The 21,397-nt window shown below is 47.0% G+C and overlaps 1 protein-coding gene across 1 annotated transcript in view; it reads left to right on the top strand.

The window, feature by feature from the left end:
- The window catches only part of PARD6G (par-6 family cell polarity regulator gamma), a 92,217-nt gene extending 72,454 nt beyond the window's left edge, over nt 1-19,763 (top strand). Inside the window, exon 3 of the mRNA XM_078435085.2 lies at nt 16,996-19,763. Coding sequence (XP_078291211.2) covers nt 16,996-17,792 — 797 coding nt within the window. The 3' untranslated portion in view covers nt 17,793-19,763. The remainder of the gene's footprint in view (nt 1-16,995) is intronic.
- The last annotated feature ends 1,634 nt before the right edge of the window (nt 19,764-21,397 follow it).

Raw genomic sequence — 21,397 nt, 5'->3', positions numbered from 1 at the left:
CATAGAAACTTGTTGGTCTTTAGATTCAAATGGGGGAGAGGTATGTGTAAGTACATGCATTCAATTTGATAATTAATACCAGTGTTCAGTTTCAAATACTTATCTGGTACAGATAGAATATCCTATCATTTAAAACAGATTAACAATCTTCATGTTGAAACACAACAATGTACTATATGTTGTTCAAGGAAAAGTGTGAAAACCAAAATTGTGCACAAAAAAAGTCAGGTGATTAAGGAACTCAGAAACCACCACCTTCACACTGATACGCTTTTTGCAGGAACGGATAGTGTTTCGAACGAAAAATTTGCATTATTTGGAAGTATGGGCTGGCTTTTATTAGAACAACTTTCTGACTTGTAGTCATGTAGATTTTTTGTTGTTGTTGTTGTTTTACACATTTTTATTTACTTTTGAGAGAGAGACAGAGCGTGAGCAGGGGAGGGGCAGAGAGAGAGGGAGACACAGAATCAAAAGCGGGCTCCAGGCTCTGAGCTGTCAGCACAGAGCCCGACGCGGGGCTCGAACTCACGGAGGGCGTGTGAGATCACGACCTGAGCCGAAGTCGGACTCTCAACCGACAGAGCCAGCCAGGCGCCCCGAGTCATGTAAATTTGAAAAATAGCTGGTATTTCGGTACATGAATTGGTAGAAAGAACAACTCTAGTGAATTGACTGAGAACACCAGCACAGATCAAAACCTTAAACACACTAATAATTCACCTGTGCTGAGACCACACTGCTCCCTAGCCTTCCTGCCAGTTTCTGCCCATCTCAAAAAAAACTAAGTCCATGGGCACATGGGTGGCTCAGTCGGTTGGGTGTCCAACTTCAGCCCAGGTCATGATCTCAGGGTTCAGGGGTTCGAGCCCCGTGTCGGGCTCTGTGCTGACAGCTCAGAGCCTGGAGCTGCTTCGGATTCTGTGTCTCCCTCTCTCTCTCACCCTCCCCTGTTCATTCTCTATCTCTCTCCGGCTCTCAAAAATAAATAAATGTTAAAAAAAAATTTTTTTTAAACAAACCTAAGTCCAGACCTTTCCACCAAGAGTCTTCCCGCTGCCCCGCAGGCTGTGGAGGGGGGTCGGGTCGGCGGCACCCGACACACACCACTCCCCCCAGACCGCACCACCTCATTGGCAGGATGAAGCGGGGTTTCCCAGCCGGCACTGCCGGGCGCGTGTTGTTTGGGGTGGGTGCAGCTGATAGCGGGAACACGGTAGTTAATGACCAGTGCCAGCCTGACCGTATGGCTGCGGGGGCCGGGTGGTGCGGTATGGGGAGCACTGTTGGCAGGACCGGCTTCGTTTCCGAGGAGGAGCACACGGGAAGAGTCGGCGTTTGTTTACGAGTCCAGATGGTGACAAAGTGGTAGCTTTGTCACTCAGGAAATAAGTGGAAGCGATAGATGATAATGCTTTCTGGCCGCTTCACAGAGGTTGGCGATTCAACACCATTAGAAAAAGCATATTCGTTAAGATGAGAAGTTGGCCGGTACTGTACTTCACATTGTTGTCAGCTGGGTAAATGAGGCTCCTCTGTTAGCATCTAGCACCCCAGGACCCAGTGGGTTCATGCCCTCACTGTGGACCCGTGCTCAGGCAGGATGCTCGTGGAGAACAATATGGACCCTACAAAAAGCACTTAAACATGAAAGCTACAAGCCAAGTAGCCCTTTAGACAAGAAGAGAGAATATCACGGAGGGGATGCCCCTTGAAGTCTGACAGATTTCAAGTCCAAGGAAGAGAGAACATGTGTTGACCGTCGCTTAGACTTGGCATGGGGGCGTGGGGATGGCCCGGTGAGCACGTAAGGCAGATGGGGAGGAGAGGCCCCAGCAAAGCGGGAAGACATGCTTAGCAGGCTGGGCCACAGAGAACCGGAGATGATCCGCAGAGCCCCGACAGGCCCGGAGCACAGATGGGGACACGTGAGGTGCCAGGGGCCCGGGACCCGGGAGAGAAGAGCCACGGACCAAGACTCAGTGGAGAAGGGCCAGGCGCCGCTGGGGGAGGGCCACAGGATGACTGAGTCCCCAGCAGGCTGTGACAGGAAGACCATGCTCTTAATTTCATTGATTTTTCTCTGTTGTTCCAGCTTCATGGACTCCCTTCCTGTCTGCATTATTTCCTTCTTTCTGTCTGTCCTGGGCTGCAAGGCATGGGGCCCAGAGGACTGACCGAGGCGCACCCGGCACCCCATCCCACCCCACCCCAAGTGCTGTCCTGGACTGTGCTTTATTTTCACCCTGGTCGGGGTTGGTTTTGTCCCTTGGAGATTATTTAGAAGGGTGTTACCTCCGAGTGTTTGGAGGTTTTCCTGGGTTCTCTGTACCAATCTCTACTTTGACCTCAGGCACCAGAAACACCATCAGAAGACACACGGCAGGATTTCAGGCTGTGAGCACACGTTGAGGCCTGCGGTGGCAGAAGGTGGTCTGTCCCACGTGCGTCCTGTGGGCACTTGAACAGAGCGTGTGCTCTGCTGTGGGTGGCTGTTCTGGAAATGCCACCTGGGCCCTGCCGGTCACGGTGCCATGGGGTCTCCTGTTCTGCGGACCGTGTGTGGATCCCACCCGGTTGGTTCCACGCGCAGAGGTTGGCTCACATGCGCTGCTGCTCCGTGGTGCTGCATATGCGCGAGAGTGTCTCAGGGGTCACCATTTTGTCATTGGGCGGCCGCTCTACCCCGCGGCCCGATTCTTCTTTATCTCACGCACGTGGTCGCGCTCCGCGTTCGTGTGCACTCTTTTAGCCTGCCTGCCTGCCACGCACATCGGTACCCACGTGCAGCTCCTTACTACTGGCTGGAGGGCGTGGGCTCCACTGACCCCAGGGGACTGTCCACCTTAGCACTCGGGCACAGGCCAGATATCCAGGCCCCTCGTATTGTGGCTGCGTTTGTCTGTTGTGTTTGGATGGGGTGGGGCGGTCAGGGTCTAAAAGCTTCTCTTTCAAGCTGCCCCTTTCTGGCTCATGTTGGTTCTCATCTGGGACGGTTGGGATATCTGAAAGGAACAGCACAGAACAGCTGGGGCTCAAGCCTCCCTGCGCCCCGCCCCGTCTGCCTTCTTGTCCCTCAGTGTCTCCTCACGTGGCTATCAAGTGCCGAGCCCAGGGTTTTGGTTGGACTCAGCAGGAGGGTGGGAGACGCACCCCCGTCTTCCAGGAGCAGAAGTCTATACACCTGCTTCTGCTGCTGTCTGGAGCCTCGTCTGCCTTCGTGGCCCCGTTTCATCCTCCTCCTCTGTCCCCCAATGTCTGGGCTTACCCTGGAGCCTCAGTCTGGTCAGTCGTGCACACGCCCAGAGTGCCTGCTCACCCGTGGGCCCAGCCCTGGTGACACAGAGGCTGAGCCACGTCCAGGCCTGCGAGAGGGAATGTGCCATTAGAGTCGGGTAAACTGAGGCTTGAAGACAAGCCAGCTTGGGGGGAAGGGGGGGGGGGGTCTGCTGCAACTCTAGGTCTGTGGGCCAGTGGTGTGAACAGAGAGGGACTCGGGCCACGTCTGTCCTCCCACTCGGCCCCCACCTTCCCACCCCCCCCCCATGTTTGTGCGTAAGTCCTTCACACAGGGAGACGCATGTGTGGCCCAGAACTGGCCTGGTTCCCACCTCCCCCCACATCAGGCTGGCCAGTGTCCAGTTGAGGGCTTGGCCTCCGGAGCACCCAGCCCTGTCCCACCCCTCCCTGAATAAACAGCCTCGGGCGGGGCCCACCTTCAGGAAGGGGTGTGGGCCATGGCCACCTGCAGCCAGGACCTGCCACGGGGGTTTGTCGGGAACGATGCCCTCAGGACAGTGTTCGGATCTGTTACCCATGGAGACACTCCAAGGCCCCGGTCCAGGGAACTGCCGTTTCCGGTGTGGGCTCCACCTGGAGTCGGCCTACCCTGAGGGGGAGCTGCTCATAGGAGCAGATGCCTTTGTTGGGGTTCAGCTTTTCGTCTGGGGGGCCCACTCCGTCCCCGACGCTGGGCCGCATCCCAGCGGCAGCTTCGCACCCCGTGGGCCCGCAGACACGGCTCCCTCCCAGCGGCAGACTCACCGTCCCACCCTGCTACGCCAGAGGATGCCCGGCCGGTGCTCTGCCCAAGGCGTCTCCCAAACAGTTTTATCCCAAGTGCCGTCTGTGTCTCTCTCCTACCAGTCCCTGGTTTCCTCAGGGCAGGGGCTCCTGACCCTGGAAGGACTTCAGGGAGCACTTGCTGGCACGGGAGGTTCCGAGCCTCCAGCAGCAGCGGGAAGCAGGAACCCTTCCGCACGATAAGGGAACAAAAGCAGCCGCGGGTGAGAATCGCAAGATCCATTTCGATGAAATCGCAAAAGCACAGACAAGCGGTGGTCACGTCTGCAGAGGAGTGCGGGACGTATTCAGGTGTCACAAACACAATTTTAAAAGTTGCCTTTTCTCAAAAATCCTGGGATCCTTGCGATATCCTGCGGATAAGAAATGACAAGAACTCGCTGAGGTGTGATCGAGTGACTGATAGGCTCACACCTGGGCAGGGGCTCCTGGAGCTAAGAGAAGAATTGCACGTTTTGGAGTTACGAAATGGAGAGAGAGTGGCGATGGGCACTCACAGGTGCTCTGCCAGCGGCTCCCACGACGGCTGTGGACCACTGTCCTCCTGTCTCCCCCCAGCGCTCCCACTCGCGCTTCCTGGCGCTCATCTCCGTCTAATCAATCAGTCTTCGGTCCCGCGAATGAGGAAGGGCCAGTGTTGACACGCAGACTGTCTCGTGGGTGCCCGTGAGTGTTCTCACTGCCACCGCTGCAGGGGCCTCGGGCAGGTGTGAAGATGTCCGAGATGCAGCCGACTCCCTGGGATCAGGCGCGGGAAACACGGACACACGCGTGGGGCCAACTGCTCCGCCAACCCCTTTCATCTGGTCCCAGAAGCACTTTCCTTGGGGAGCCGCAGAGGCTGGATGTGTGCGTGCAAGTGTGTGTTTATCGAAAAGAGAGGAAAGAACAACAAAACGATGTCATTCTGATGAGAGGAGACGCTTCCTTCAGGGCTCCCAAAGGCCACCTGCCTGTTTCCTTCCTCTGCTTTCAACTTTTGAAAATGTTACTTTAAGTCAAGCTCCTGACAGGGTCTCCCTGGTTGATGAACGAATGTGTTTGGCCTCAGTCACGTGCCACCACGGCCCATGTAGGGTAGAGCATCCCACGCACCCGGGCCACGTCGCGGGCCCGAGCGTCCTGACTTCACCTGAGGCCCCTGGGACACCAGGAAGGAGTGTGGAGGGTGCACGGCCGTGCCCGAGGCTTCCTCCACCTCCGCAAACACCTGCAGGACTGTCCGAAGGAACAGCCTCTTCCTACTTAAGGCGCTGCCTCCCGCACTCCCTGCTTGTCTCGTCCTGTCATCTACTAACCAAAAATAAGGCAGAATGACTCCGTTTCTCTACCGAGTACTAAACACATCTTCAGTTACACTGCTGGTTGGCAAACACTTCATTCCTGGGTGCTCATTTCTGATTAAGCTAGGAAAGGAACGGAGTCTCTGATTTAGAAGTGCAAGAGAGGGGTGACTGGGGGGCTCAGGCAGGTAAGCGTCCGACTTCGGCTGGGGTCATGATCTCACAGCTCTTGAGTTCGAGCCCCATGTCGGGCTCTGTGCTGACAGCTCGGAGCCTGGATCCTGGATCCTGCTTCAATTCTGTGTCTCCCTCTCTCTCTGACCCTACCCTGCTCCAGCTGTCTCTCATAAATGAATAAATGTTAAAAAAAATTTTTTTTAATTTACAAGTGCAAAAGAGGAAATACATAGAACATTTTTAGGAACTCAACAGGAGTTCAAGGAGTCCTTGTGGCCAGCTTCCTGTCCCCAGGAAAGTTCCTGGCACCTGGAGCGCCCCCCACCCCAGGTTGGCGGTGGGAACACAAAGGCATGACCTTGGCCGGTGGGGGAAGCCCTGCACTACAGAGGGGCGCTCCCGTGAGGGTGCCCCTGGAGCCAGGGCAGCCAGAGCACACATCTCACTCACTAGCAGGCCCAAGGCTTCCCCTTCCCAGCACGGATTGTTTTCGTGTTTTCGTATAATACAGCGCACGTCTGTCCCTGGCCATGTGCAACCATGAACATCCATACCGCGGACGATGAAAGGGAGTGATGGTCACTGGCTGCTCCCACCCTCAGCCTACCCAGGTGACACCTGGTGACCAGGCTGGAATGCTGCCTTTGAAGGCAAAGAAGGGAACGTGCAAATGCTGCCACCTAGAATAAATTTTTGGATTTTGTTCCCGTTTTTTATTGTGGTAAAATGCTCATAAAATTTGCCATCTTAACGATTTTTTGGTGTAGGACTCGGTGTCCCCGTCACTACCGTGCGTCTGCTCTGTCAGCTTGCAAAACTGAAACGCAATCCGCATTCAACACCAACTCCCCCTGCTCCAGTGCCACCACCCTGCTTTCTGTGTGACTGTGACTCTGCTAAGGACTTCACGTGAGTGGGACGATGCAGGATTTGTCTTCTTGTGGCTGGCTCATACCCCCGAGCATCATGTTCTCCGTGTGGCTCATGTCCCACAAGCGTCGGGACTGCCTTCCTTTTTAAATGCTGAATGATATTCCCCTGTGTGGATAAACCACATTTTGGGTTGCTTCTGCTTTGGGGCTATTAAATAAGGGTGCTATGAACATTTCTCTATTAGTGACGTTCAACATCTTTCTGTGTTCTGTGAACATTTGTGTGTCTTCTTTGGAGAGTATGTGTCCGAGTCCTTTGCCTGTTGTTGTTGTTGTTGTTGTTGTTGCCATTACCACAACTGGATTTTGGAAAGTGAGGCAGAGTCAGCATTTCACATTGTAGCCGTTCAGGTGTGCAGCTGGTGTATAGAGTGATATGCTAGGTATGCAGAGGTTGTTTGATATTTGCATATATTGTGAACTCTTCCCATTTCTGAATTGGGACCTTGTTACTGAGTTTTAGTTTTCTATATTCTGAATATTAATCCCGATAAGATACACAATTTGCAAACACTGTCTCCCATTCTGTGGGTTACCTTTTTTTCACTGTTGTCCACACTTGTGATGCACAAAGTTTTTAAAATTGGCATGAAGTCCAGTTTGACTTTTTTCTTCTGTTGCCTCTGCCTTTGGTGTCAAATCCAATAAATCATCAGGTATTACGAAGCTTTTCTCCTGTGTTTTCTCCTAAATTTTATAGTGCGAGGCCTTACATTGAGGTCTTTGATCCTTTTTTTAGTTAATTTTTGTGTATGGCATTAAGTAGGCGTCCAACTGCATTCTTTTGCGTGTGGCTATCCAGTTTTCCCAGCCCCGTTTGTTGAGAAGACACTTCTTTCTCCACTGACCGTATCTGGGGGGCTTACTTACGGTCTCTCTATTCTATTCCATTGGTCTGTCTTTATCCCAGTGCTACACTTTTTTGATTACTATAGCTCTGTGGTTAGTTTTAAAATCAGGAAGTGTAACTTTTCCAGTCTTGTTCTTCATTTTCAGGATTATTTTGGCTGTTTGGGATTTCTTGAGATTCAATATGAATTTTAGAATGGGTTTTAATGTTTCTGAAAAAAAAAAAAAAGCCATTCGGTTTTAATAAGAATTCCAATGCATCTATAGAGCACTTAGGGTAATATTGACATTTAACAATAAGTCTCCCAGTCCATGATTATGGGATGTGTTTCCATTTATTTAGGTCTTTTTAAAAACATTTTTGAGGAGGGGAGAGGGGCAGAGGGAGAGAAAGAGAATCTTAAGCAGGCTCCATGCTCAGCAGAGAGCCTGACATGGGACTTGATCCCGTGATCCTGAGATAATGACCTGAGCTGAAATCAAGAGTCAGACGCCCAACCGACTGAGCCACCCAGGCGCCCCCTCGCCCGTTTATTTATGTCTTAATTTCTTTCAGCAGTGTTCTGTAGTTTTCATTGTACAAGGCTTCACCTCCTTGGCTAAGCTAATTCCTAAGTATTTTATTCTTTTTGAGGCTGTCAAATGGGATTGTGTTTGTAATCTCCTTTTCAGATCATTCACTGCTCGTTTATGGAAGATGCTCTTTTGTGTCTTGATTTGTATCCTGCTACTTTGCAGAATTAGCTTATTGGAGCTAACAGCTTTTTCATGGAGTCTTTAGCATTTTCCACATTTAAGATCAGATCATCTGCAAAGAGAGATGGTTTTACTTCTTCCTTTCCAATTTGAATGTGTTTTATTTCTTTTTCTTGCCTAACTGCTCTGGCTAGTGTTGAACAGCTACTGTGTTGAACAGAAGTCATGGAAGCAGCAGTCTATGCCTTCTTCCTGCTCTTAGAGGACAAGCTTTTTTTTCCACCATTGAGTATTATGTTTGCTATGATTTTTTCATATGTAGATTTTCTTACGTGGAGGCGGTTTGCTTTTAGTCCTATTTTGCTGAGTGTTTTTATAATGAAAGGGTGTTGTATTTTGTCAAATGCTTTTTCTGCATCAAGATGATCATGTGTCTTTCCCTTCGTTTTGTTGATATGGCACGTCACATTGATTTTTGTATGTTGACTCACCCTTGCATTCCAGGGGAGAATCCCACTTGTCATGGTGTATAATCCTCTTAATATACTGCTACACTTTGTTTGCAAGTATTTTGTTGAGTATTTTTGCATCAGTGAGCATAAGGAATATTGGTCTGTGGGCTTTTTTCCATTGTGCTTTGTCTGGCTTTGGTATCAGGGTAATGCTAGCCTTAGAATTAGTTTGGAACTATTCTCTCTTCTTCAAATTTTTGGAAAAGTTGGAGAAAGATTGGTATTATTTCCTCTTTAATGTTTGGCAGAATTCATCAGTAAAGCCATCAGGTCCAGGACTGTTCTTTGTTGAGAGAGCATTGATCACTGATTCAATCTCCTTACTATTTATAGATCTATTCCGATTTTGTATTTCTTCATGATTCAGCCTTGGTAGGTTTTATGATTCTAGAAGTTTGTCCATCTAGGTGACCCAACTTGTTGGCATGCAATTCCTCCTAGTACTTTCTTAAAATCTATTTCATTTCTGTAGAAATGGTAGCGGTGTCCCCACTTTAATTTCTGATTTTAGTAATTAGTCTTTTTTTAAGTTTATTTTTGAGAGAGAGAGAGAGAGAGCGTGCACGCGTGCGTGTGCAAGTGGGAGAGGGGCAGAGAGTGAGGGAGACACAGAACCTAACGCAGCCTCCAGGCTCCAAGCTGTCAGCACAGAGCCCTTATGCAGAGCTCAAACCTTTGGCAAGGTCATGATCTGAGCTAAAGTTGGATGCTTAACTGACTGAGCCACCCAGGCGCCCCAAGTCTTCTCTTTTTCTTAGTCCATTTAACGTTTTGTCAATATTATTGGTCTTTTTGAAGAACTAACCTTTTCTGTCATTGACTTTCTCTATTGTTTTTATATCCTGTACTGCATAATATCTCTAATCATTATTATTTCCTTCCTTCTGCTTTGAGCGTAATTTGTTCTTATTTTTCTAGTGCTTTAAGTTGTAAAGTTAGGTTGTTGATTTGAGATCTTTCCTGATATTAACATAAGCTTTTATAGGTATAAATTTCTTTCTCAGGATTGCCTTTGCTACATTCCTTGAGTTTTGGTTGTGTTTTTGTTTTCATTCATCCCTAAGTATTTTCTCATTTCCCTGTGATTTGTTCTTTGAGCCATTGGTTGTTACAAAGTGTTGTTTAGTTTTTACTTTGTAGTGAATTTTCTAGTTTTCTTTATGTTACTGATTTCTGCCTCCTCATGCTGTGGTCAGGGAAGATACTTTGTATGATATCTATCTTTTAAAATCTATTGAAACTTAATTTGTGGCTTAACATTTGGTCTATTTTGGAAAATGTCCCAGGTGCACTTGAGGAAATCAAGTATCGTCTTCTTGTTGGGTGGAATGTTCTGTATGTATCTCTCAGGTCTAGTTGGCTTATTGTGTTATGTCCTCTGTTTGCCCACTTATCTTGTCTGGTTTTTGTGTCCCTTATTATGAGAGGGGTATTGGAGTCACCAGCTGTTATCTTAGAACTGTTTCCACCTTCAGTTGTGTCAGGCTTTGCTGCCTATCTTTTGATGGTCTGTTACTAGGTGTGTAAATGTTTGTAATTGTTATATCTTCTTGCTCTATTGATCCCTTTATTAATATGTAATATCCTTTGTCTTGTGTAACTTTTTTTTTTTTTTAATGTTTATTTATTTTTGAGACAGAGAGAGACAGAGCATGAACGGGGGAGGGTCAGAGAGAGAGGGAGACACAGAATCTGAAACAGGCTCCAGGCTCTGCGCGGTCAGCACAGAGCCGGACGCGGGGCTCGAACTCACGGACCTGAGCCGAAGTCGGACGCTTAACCGACTGAGCCACCCAGGCGCCCCTTGTGTAACCTTTTTTATTTAAAGTCTGTTTTGTCTGATATTAGTAGAACCACGCCTGCTTTTTCATGGAAACTTTTTCCTTTCACTTTCCTGTTTGTGTCACTGGGTCACAAGAGAGTCTCTTGTCAAGACAGCATATTGTTGGATCATGTGTTTTTATTCATTCTGCCAGCCTGCGTTTTCATTTGAGGGCCTAATTCGTTTGCATATAAAGGAACTGCTGATAAGAAGGGACTTACTTCTGTCCCTGTGCTCTTGGTTTTCTATATGCCCCTTAGCTTTTTTTGTCCCTCATGGCTTGCATTCCTCTCTTCTTTTGTGTTAATTTTTTTGTAGTGAAATGTTTAAATCCCTTCTTAATGTCCTTTGTGTCAATTCTATAGTAATTTTCTTGGTGGTTACAGCTAACTTCCGAAGGATCTAATGTAACTGATAGAAGCAGACGTTCGGTAGCAGCACGGCAGCTCCAAACACAATGCTCTGTTGTTGGTGTCACAAAATTACATTATACATGCGTGCCCAAAAACACAAACTGATAATCCTTGTAAACACGTAAGTCGTCTATGTTGTGTAGACGACAAAATTTGACGTTACAAACCAAAGTTACAATAATACCAGCTTTTAGGCAAATATTTCTTATCCTTTAAATATATTAGTTTCTTAAATCATGTAGAAACAAAAAGAGCACCTACAGACTATTGTGATAATAGTCTATTATACAAGTTATATATTGTTATAATGCTAGCTTTTATAATAGTCCTTGTATTTACCTTCATTCAGATCTTTATTTCTCACACAGCTTCAAGTTACTGTCTAGTTGTCCTTCACTTCACCTGAAAGACTCCCTTGAACATGTCTTGCCAGGCAGGTCTAGTGATACAAACTTTCTCAGCTTTCATATATCTGGGAGTGTGAATTTCTCCCTTACTTTGCAAAGACAGTTTGCTGGATATAGGATTCTTGATTGACAGTTATTTTCTTCTAGTACTTTGAATGTATCAGCCCCCTGCCTCCTGGCCTCCAGTTCCTGATGAGAAATGTTAATGATAGACTGATAATCTGATAAGGGTCCCTGGTGACTCATTTCTTGCTGCTTTCAAGAGTCTCTCTGTCTTTATAAAGTGGATTATAATGTGTCTACATGTGGGTCTGTTTGAGTTCATCTTAGAGTTCATTGAGTTTATTAGATGTTTATATTCATGCATTTCATCAAATGTGGAAGTTTTCAGGCATTATTTCTTCAGCTGTTCCCTGGGCCACGTTCTCTTCTTCCAAGACTCCCATGATGCATGTGTTGGTTCCCTAAATGGTGTCCCAAAGTTTCTTTAGGCTCTATTCACTATTCTTCAAGCATTTTTTCTTTCTGTTCCTTAGACACGCTAACTTTCATTGTCTTATATTCAAGTTCACTGATTCCTTCTGCCTATTCATAGCTGACAATGATTTTTTTTTTCATTTTGATTATTATACTCTTCAGCTGCAGAATTTCTATTTGGTAACATTTTAGGTTTTCTGCCTCTCTATCAATATTTCCATTTTGTTGATATGTCATCTTCTTACTTCCTCCAAATCTTCCTTTAGTTTCTTGAGCATTTTTAAGGCTGTTTTTTTTTTTTCTAATTTTAGTAAGTTGCATTGTAATATTTTCAGGTGTATGGTAGTGGTTCAACAATTATATACATTATTAAATGGTCACTACAGTAAGTGTAATTACCATCTGTTACCAAAAAAGTTACCAGTATTATTGACTATATTCCCTATGCTGTACTTTTCATCACTGACTTGTTTATTTTACAACTGGAGGTTTGTACCTCGTATCCGCTTCACCTGTTTCATTCTGTCCCCTACCCTCCTCCCTCTGGTAGCCACCAGTTTTTTCTCTGTATTTAGGAGTCTGTTTCTGGTTTTGCTGTTGTTATTTTTATTTGTTTATTTTGTTTTTTTAGATTCTGCATGCAAGTGAAATCATCCAATATTTGTGTCTCTCTGACACAATTTCACTTAGCATAATGCAGTCAAGGTCCATCCACATTGTTACAAATGGCAAGACTTCACTCTTTATGGTTGAATAATGTACATATATGTACATATATATGTACATATATTGTACATGTATGTACCACATCTTCTTTATCCAACAGTGGACACTTGGGTTGCTTCCATATCTTGGCTATTGTAATCAATGCTGCAATAAACATATGAGTGCCTATATCTTTTCAAATTACTGTTTTTGCTAATTTTTGTATATGGTATAAGATAATAGTCTAGTTTCATTCTTTTCCATATGGTTGTCCAGTTTTCATGGCCTATTTATTCAAGAGTGTCCTTCCCCCAGTGTATATTCTTGTCTCTTTTGTCATAAGTTAATTGACCATATATGTGTGAGTTTATTTCTAGGCTGTCTATGCTGTTCTATTGGCCTGTCATCTATTCTTTTTAATTTTTTTTTAATTTTTTAATGTTTATTTCTTTTTGAGAGACGGGGGCAGAGAGAGAGAGAGAGGGAGACACAGAATCCGAAGCAGGATCCAGGCTCTGAGCTGTCAGCACAGAGCCCGAGGTGGGGCTCAAACCCACGAACCATGAGATCATGACCTGAGCCAAAGTCAGATGCCTATCCAACTGAGCCACCCAGGCACCCCACTTTTTAATTTTTTTAATGTTTACTTATTTGAGAGAGAGAGAAAGTGTGAGCGGAGGAGGGACAGAGGAGAGAGAGAGAGAGAGAGAGAGAGAGAGAAAATATAAATATCCCAAGCAGGCTCTGCTCTGTCAGAGAAGAACCCAATGTGGGGCTCAATCTCACGAACCATGAGATCAGGACCCGAGCTGAAATCAAGAGTTGGACGCTGGACCGACTGAGCCACCCAGGTGCCCCGGTCTATTGTCTGTTCTTATGTCAATACCATACAGTTTTGTTTACTACAGCTTTGTAATCTAGTTTGAAATCAGGGAGCATGATACCTCCAGCTTTGTTGTTTCTCAAGATTGCTTTGGCTGTTTGGGGTCTTTTGTGGTTCCATACAAATTTTAGGGTTGTTTGTTCTATTTCTGTGAAAAATGCCATTGGCATTTTGATAGGAATTTCAGTGAATCTGTAGATTGCTTTAGGTAATATGGACATTTTAACAATATTAATTCTTCCAGTCAGTGAGCATGGAATATCTTTCCATTTACTTGTGTCTTCTTCAATTTCTTTTGTAAGTGTCTTAGAGTTTTCAGTTCATAGATCTTTCACTTCCTTGGTTAGGTTTATTCCTAGGTGTTTTATTATTTTTGTTGCAATTGTAAATGGGATTGTTTTCTTAATTTTCCTTTCTGCTAGTGTGTTATTAGTTATTATACACAATAGATTTCTGTATATTGATTTTGTATCTTACAACTTTACTGAATTCATTTATTCTAATAGTTTTTTGGTGGAGTCTTTAGGGTTTTCTATATGTAATCTTATCATCTGCAAGTAGTGACAGTTTTACTTCTTCCTTCCCAGTTTGGATGTCCCTTGTTTGTTTCTCTTGTCTGACTGTTCCACCTGCAACTTCTAATACCATTTTGAATAAAACTGGTGAGTAAACATCATTGACTTGTTTCTGATCTCAGGGGAAAAGATGCCAGCGTTTCACTATTGACTATGATGTAAGCTATAGGTTATCATACATGGCCTTTATTATGTTGAGGTATGTTTCCTCTACACCCACTTTGTTGAGAGTTTTTATCATAAGCAGATGTTGAATTTTGTCAAATGCTTTTTCTTCATCCATTAAGATGATCACATTTTGTTAATGTGGTCATCACACTGATTGATTTGCAGATATTGAACCTTCCATGCATCCCTGAAATATATCCCACCTGATCCTTCTAATGTAGCATTGAATTTGGTTTGCTAATATGTTGTTGAGGATTTTCACATCTATGTTCATCAGAGACATTGGCCTCATTTTCTTTTTTTGGAGTGTCCTTGGTTTTGGTGTCATGGTAATGCTGGCCTTGAAGAATGAATTCTAAAATTTTCCTTCCTCTTCTATTTTTTGAAATAGCTTGAGAAGCACAGGCATTAACTCTTCTTTAAATGTTTAGTGGAGGGGTGCCCAGGTGGCTCAATCGGTTGAGCTTCCACCTCTGGATCTTGTCTCACGTCATGGTCCCAGGGTCATGGGATCGAGCCCCACATTGGGCTCCATGCTCAGCTTGGAGCCTGGGATTTTCTCTCTCCCCTCTTCCTTGCTCATACTGTCTTTCTCTCTAACATAATAAGATAAAAAATTAAATATAAAATATTTGGTAGAATTCACCTGTGCCAGAGTTTTCTGATTACCAATTCAATTTTGTTACTAGTAATCTGTTCAGATTTTCTATTTCTTCCTGATTCAGTCTTGGGAGATTGTATGTTTCTAGGAATTTATCTATTGCTTCTAGGTTGTCCAATTTGTTGGTGTATAATTTTTCATGGTAATTTCTTATAATCCTTTGGATTTCTGTGATGTCAGTTTTAAATTCTCTCATTTATAATTTTATTTACTTGAGTTCTTTTTTTCTTGATGAATCTGGCTAAAGGTTTATCAGTTTTGCTTACCTTATCAAAGAACAGCTCTTCGTTTCATTGGTCATTTATATTGTCTTTTGGTCTCTATTTATTTTTGCCCTGGTCTTTTTTATTTCCTTCCTTGTGCTAACTTTGGGCTTTATTCTTATTATAGTCTTTTTCAGGTGTAAGGTCAGATTGTTTGAGACTTTTTTTGTTTCTTGAGGTAGGCCTATATTGCTATAAACTTCCCTCTTAGAACTGTTTTTGCTGCATCCTAAAAAAACTATTGTGTTTCCATTTTCATTTGTCTCCAGGAAATTTTTTTTATTTCCTCGTTGATTTCTTTGTTGCTCTCCTGGAATTAGGCTTTACTGGTTTTCAAAGCTTCCAGGGTTAAGCCTTGCTGATTTTTAAGGCTAGATATTATGGGGACTCATCTTCCTGGTGCAGGTTCCCGGGACCACGGGTGCCCATTGGGCTTGATCCCCTTACTCCTCAGGGAGTGTGATATCCTCTCTGCATCTGTGATTCCCTTCTCACGTGCCAGGGGTTTGTTTCCTGACTCAGTCTTTGCCCCTCCTGTCCTTCTTGGTGTGGCTTTTTCTTTCTGTCCTTGGCTGTGGAAGAGCCACTGTACTAGCTTCAGGTTGTTCTCAGATTGAGTTGCATCATATGTAGGGGATGCCTGGGTGTATTCGGTGTGTCTGTGGGAGGAGGTGAGCTCAGAATCCTCCTATTCCACCATCTTCCCCATGGTCTCAAGGCAATTGTGTTAAAGTCTCTCCAGTAGATCTGACACCGGGTCCTTTTTAGGGACAGATTCTGTTGAATTATCTTTTTCCTTTCAATGGGCCGAAGTCCCCTGTTTCTTTGTGTGCCTTGTGATTTGCTGAGCGCTGGACATTCGAATCTCATGATGGGATTACTCTGGAAATCAGATTCTCCCCCTTCCCCAGGGTTTGCTGTTTTGTTGTCGTCGTTCTTTTCATGGTTGCAGGCTCTGTGCCGGGGGTCAGCCTGAGGTGTCCATTTAATGTCTTCCCCGGTCTTTTCTGAGCCTTTCCTTGGACATGTGCCATCACTTCCTAATTTCCCCCAAATAGGCAGCTGTTTTTCAATGTCCTAGTCTTTAACGTGTGGCTCCCGAAAGGGGAAAAGTGGAAAACAAAAGGGGGATAAGAGGGCACTTATCCCCTTGAAGTCACTCGAGCTGGAGGGGTGACAGCAATGGCCGCCAGCCTCTGAATCCGCACCTGTGTGGTCAGAGCGTGGCCTCCTGCCGTTTGGGGGACAGGGTCCTTTTCGTCCACCTGGCTTCTGCGGGCTGCTCCAGAAACACGTGCCCGGCTGCCTGCCACATGGCTGGGGCGCGGGACGGGTAGGTGCTGCTGTGCTGCGAGCTGGAGTGGACCAAAATCGACTACTTCTCCTGGACACGTGGCAGGCCTCGGGCAGAGTCCACAGTTCCAAAGCAGCCCCATCACACAGGTTCCGCCCCTGCTGTTGTCATCTGGGGGGGGGGGGGGGGGGAGATTCCCGGGGCCCCTGCTCTGCCGTCTTCCCAGAATGTAATCAGGCACTTTTAAGCCTTCCATCCATTGTTAATTCTCTTTATTGTAGTCTCATTCCTGCCTCTTCACCTTGCAGTCATGTTGGTTGTGTGGGGGTGGTTTTGGAGAGTTCCAGAGAGCTAACTGTAGGGACGCGATTGGACTTAACTATATGGCCAGCCCAACTGATGCCAGATGGCTGTGGGCTCTGAAAGTTACTCCAGAGTATCATCCTAGAGGTTGAGACTTTCCAGAAAAGTGAAGTGCTACACATTTGGGCGAGACTTGTAGGGAATTAGCTGAAAGATGTGATGTGATGGTGGTGCCCACTGCCTCAGAGTTCTGTGGGGTCCCAGGGCACATCCGAGGAGCAGCCCACAGGTAAGCGGCAGAGAGCCAGACCCCACGGGCAGCCCCAGCCCTCAGGCGTCGCCGTGCTCTCCGGTGCCTCCCCCTCCGATGCCTCGCCCCCCTCCTGACCGCCTCCCCCACCCCCGTCCTGACCGCCTCCCCCTCCCGGTGCCGCCCCCTGTCCTGACCAGTACCTCCCCCCATCCTGACCGCCACCCCCTCTGCTGTTTCAGAGGAGGCCGAGCACTGCAGCTTCGGGGCCGGTGGCTCTCTATCCCGCCGGAGGAAGGCGCTGGCGCTGCGCGAGGACGGCCCCCGCCGGCGCGCACACCTGCACATCGGCCTGCCGCACGACTTCCGCCCCGTGTCCTCCATCATCGACGTGGACATCCTGCCCGAGACGCACCGCCGCGTGAGGCTGTACAGGCACGGCTGCCAGAAGCCGCTGGGCTTCTACATCCGCGACGGCACGAGCGTGCGCGTGGCCCCGCAGGGCCTGGAGAAGGTGCCGGGCATCTTCATCTCGCGCATGGTGCCCGGCGGCCTGGCCGAGAGCACCGGGCTGCTGGCCGTGGACGACGAGGTCCTGGAGGTGAACGGCATCGAGGTGGCCGGGAAGACGCTGGACCAGGTCACGGACATGATGATCGCCAACAGCCACAACCTCATCGTCACGGTCAAGCCGGCCAACCAGAGGAACAACGTGGTGCGCGGCAGCCGCGCGTCGGGCAGCTCGGGCCGCTCCTCGGACAGCGCGGCCAGCCGCCACAGCCTGCCCGCCGCGCCCGCGCTGCTGCACCTGCAGCCCGACGACGCGGACAGCGACGACGAGCCCGACGTGGTGCTCGAGGGCGTGCTGGAGCCGCGGCCCGCGCCCAGGCCGCCGCCCCCGGGCAGCCAGGCGCGGGTCAACGGCGCGGGCCCGGCGCACAGGCTGCTCAGCTCCCTGCGCGCGGACCCTCGCCACAGCCTGGCCCTGCCGCTGCCCCCTGGCGCCGTGGAGGAGCACGGCCCGGCCGTGACGCTGTAGGGCCGCCGCGCCCCCTGGAGGCGCTGGTAACCGCGGGTCCCGGGTGCGAGTGGGGACAGGCACTGTGCGCTTCGGGCCCCTTGTTGTTTTTATTTATCCCACCCTCTTGGCCCACACCCCGCGTGTGTTCCAGCTGACGGATAGAAAATACAGATACTATTTTTATAGACTTCTCCACGGAACAGAAAATGCACACGCGTGCAGTCAGTGCTCAGCCGGGGGCAGGTCCCAGCACTTTCGTAAATAACGTGGCAGAGAGGGTCTGACCAGGTGCAGAAAATACTTCGTTTTGAAAATACTTTTATAAATGAAGCTTTAAAATTCCTTTTGAAACATAGATTCGTGTCTTTAATGTGACCTGTGCAAAAACAACCTGTGACGTCAGCACTGTCGTGAGTGCGCGCCCCGGCTGCCCTGCAGACTCCGCTCACCGGCAGGAATGAGGGAGGAAGGTGGCAGCCAGAGCCTGGCTTTGAAGAGTCAATGCGCCCAAGCCTGTAACAGGTATGACCAGTGACACTGAATTTCAGACAGCCAAGCGGGTGCCGGACCCCCACACATCCCAGGGAAAAGCTCACATGGATCACGGCACCTGCGGGGGCTCAGCCTCTGGGCGGGGCGAACTTAGCCCTGCGGGGTTGGAAGGTACTGGAAGGTAAGTCTCGGCAATACTTCCGTGACCAAAAGCCACCATTAACTCTGAGATAAAAACTAGTCTTTTCCTGGGGTTTGAGTCTGAGGTCAAGTTTTGAAATATTTTCAGTGGAAATGATGGATAAGCCCACCACACACCCCTGGCAGGCCTCTGAAAGCTCACAGCCATTTGGATGTGTAGTTTCTGTTATCTTTGTTTTAAATTCACAAGTCACGTGGAACTTACTGATTTTTAACACAGAGTAAATTCATTATCACTTCCCTTTGATCTTCCAGCAATATTTATATATTTAGTAATTTTATAGGTTTATTCATGTTTGATCCAATATTATATGAAGTGTATTTTGTTTGAATCCAATGTGGAGGAGAAAATGTTACACTTATACTCTGAGAACTAAACTTTGACCAAATAAAGCTTTCATATAAATACAAGTAAAAATATTTTTTTAGGATGCCTTTCTTGGGAGAGTATACAGCTGCTTCTCCTGTGGTCCAGCACCCCCTGCTGGTCAGCCACAGAACTGTCCTGACTTCATGGATGTCAGGCTGCTAACAGATTGAAAACAGTATCTCAACATCTTCATTTTTCTTCATTAAGTGTAAAAGCAAATAATTTTTCCTTTGGAAACTATTTATTAGGCAGAAATAGCTTTTATTGAGCAGTTGTGGTTTCCTGCAGCTATGTTTGATTTTGTTATTTGTGTGCCAGGATCACTGTTGGTTGTGTTCCTAAGCACAGGGAAGACCAGAGATGCTCTCCCGTTGAGGTAGAGGGTGAGAGTCCAAAAACATCCAAATTTATGGGCTCCAGTGAGCTGTATGAGCATCTTTTCTGGCATCCAAGCAGTCAGAAGTGGGTTTTTTTTACTACGATAAGTATTATAGAACCAAAAGTCTAATGCTAGTTACTATCACAAATGAAATGTTCTTTTGCTGAGTTATTGCTGGTTTTTTAATATCTTGTTGAGTAACTGGTCTGTCACCAAGAAGGAAAGTTATATTTCTTAACATGTTTTAAATTAAGCAAATGTGAATAATTTTTTAGGGAAAGAAGAAAAAACCTACCACTCCGAGATTTGTATGCTGTTGTTTATAATATTAGGAGTTCTGAATTTCTTGGAACAGCTGCTTGAGTGTATTTTTGTACCCAGATCTTTACTTCTGCCATTTTCTTCTTAAACAAAAAAAAAAAAAAAAAACAAACCTATGTTGTATTACACATTAAAGTTTTGTTGGTTTTATATATCAAAGAATAAAAACTTTTTCTCTGCAATTAATGATACTTTTCACTTGTGTTCTAAATATTGGAGAAACGACCAGTTAATGCTGAGCAGAGAGATGCTTACCTCAGAATGGAGCACCTCCAGTATGTACCCAGTGCATATCTTGTGCCATATTTTTTCACTTAATCTTCATACATGTTCCATGAATCTGTACATGTTCCATGTTCCATTAATCTTCATACATGTTCCATGAGGCGAGTAACATTATCCCTTTTACAGATGACAAAATGGGCTGAAGCTCAAGCAGGTTGTAGGTCATTGCAGATAACCAAGTTGTAGTTGATGGGAGACAGATGTGTTTTAGGTCTAGAAACTTCTTTTTAAGTCCTTTTGAAAAAAAGATTTTCCAAATGCTTACTATACAGCGTTTCTTAAATATACCCAGGTTTGCAAAATTGCCATTAATGCTCCTTCATTCTGACATTGCTAAGCATAGTGCATAGGAACGTGATCTACGCACTCAGCCATCACAGATATCATGGTGACAGCAGCGGGCACCGAGAATTCCCGGAAGAAATGTGCTTTCTACAAGCGTTCATCAACATAACCCTTTCAATGACACGGAGCTGTGGCAACCCTGTCCCAGTTCATAGTTGAGGAAACTCTGGACGGTCACCCCCACAGTCAGAAGAGACGGGGCTAAGCTGGTCACGGAGGTGGAGAGGCGGGTGCACACGCCTGGCTGTGCGGCTGGTGCACATCTGCCTGACCGATCATCCACACCAAGCCCAGGGCATATGGTGCTCAGAAGAGTCAGCCTTTCAGCAGGTATGAGACTGTCCAGTGAATCAGAGCTTATGTAGCATTTTGCAGTATTACACAAAGTGATCACACATGGGGAGTGGGTGTCATGGCAAGTTGAAAAATGCTGATAGTCAAAAAATCCAGGGGCGCCTGGGTGGCTCAGTCGCTTAAGCATCTGACTTGGGCTCAGGTCACAATCTCGCAGCTCCCGTGGGTTTGAGCCCAACGTTGGGCTCTGTGCTGACAGCTCAGAGCCTTGGAGCCTGCTTCAGATTCAGTGTCTCCTTCTGCCCCTCCCCTGCTTATGCGTGCTTGTTCTCTCAAAAATAAACATTAAAAAATTTTTTTAAATCCAGTTTAGCTAAAATCTGAGGTAAGTCTTCCAACAGAAGGCCATAAGTTATTCTCACGTCTCCGTCAAATGTTTTTAGAAGCTCTGATGCATCTCTCGGGCCCTCGTCTCCAAGATGACCAAGGAAAGGAGTAACAGTCATGGCAGAAAGGGCCACGGCTGCATGTAGCATATCCGCTGCTCCAGCTGTGCCCGTCGCAGGCCCGGGACAAAGCCATTAAGAAGTTAATTACTCAGGGGCGCCTGGGTGGCTCAGTCCTTAGGCGCCCAACTCTTGGTTTCGGTTCAGGTCATGATCTCACACTTTGAGATCAAGCCCCACATGGGGCTCCACCCTGACAGTGCAGAGCCTGCTTGGGATTCTCTCCCCGCACCCCCGCATCTCTCTGCCCCTCCCTGGCTCTGCGCATGCCCTCTCTCAAAATAAATAAACATTTAAAAAAAAAAAGTTCATTACTTGGAACACAGTAGAGGCCACCGCCGCCAGGGACATTTTGGAAGTGAGTCTTCGACGCCTGCGTGGTTCCGAGCGCATGTGAAACTACGTTACATTGTGAGCTTGCCATTCATGG

The sequence above is a fragment of the Panthera onca genome, chromosome D3 (genome assembly GCF_046562875.1).
Source record: "Panthera onca isolate mPanOnc1 chromosome D3, mPanOnc1 haplotype 2, whole genome shotgun sequence".
Taxonomy (NCBI): Eukaryota; Metazoa; Chordata; class Mammalia; order Carnivora; family Felidae; genus Panthera; species Panthera onca.
This window is presented reverse-complemented; position numbering and strand designations above follow the sequence as displayed.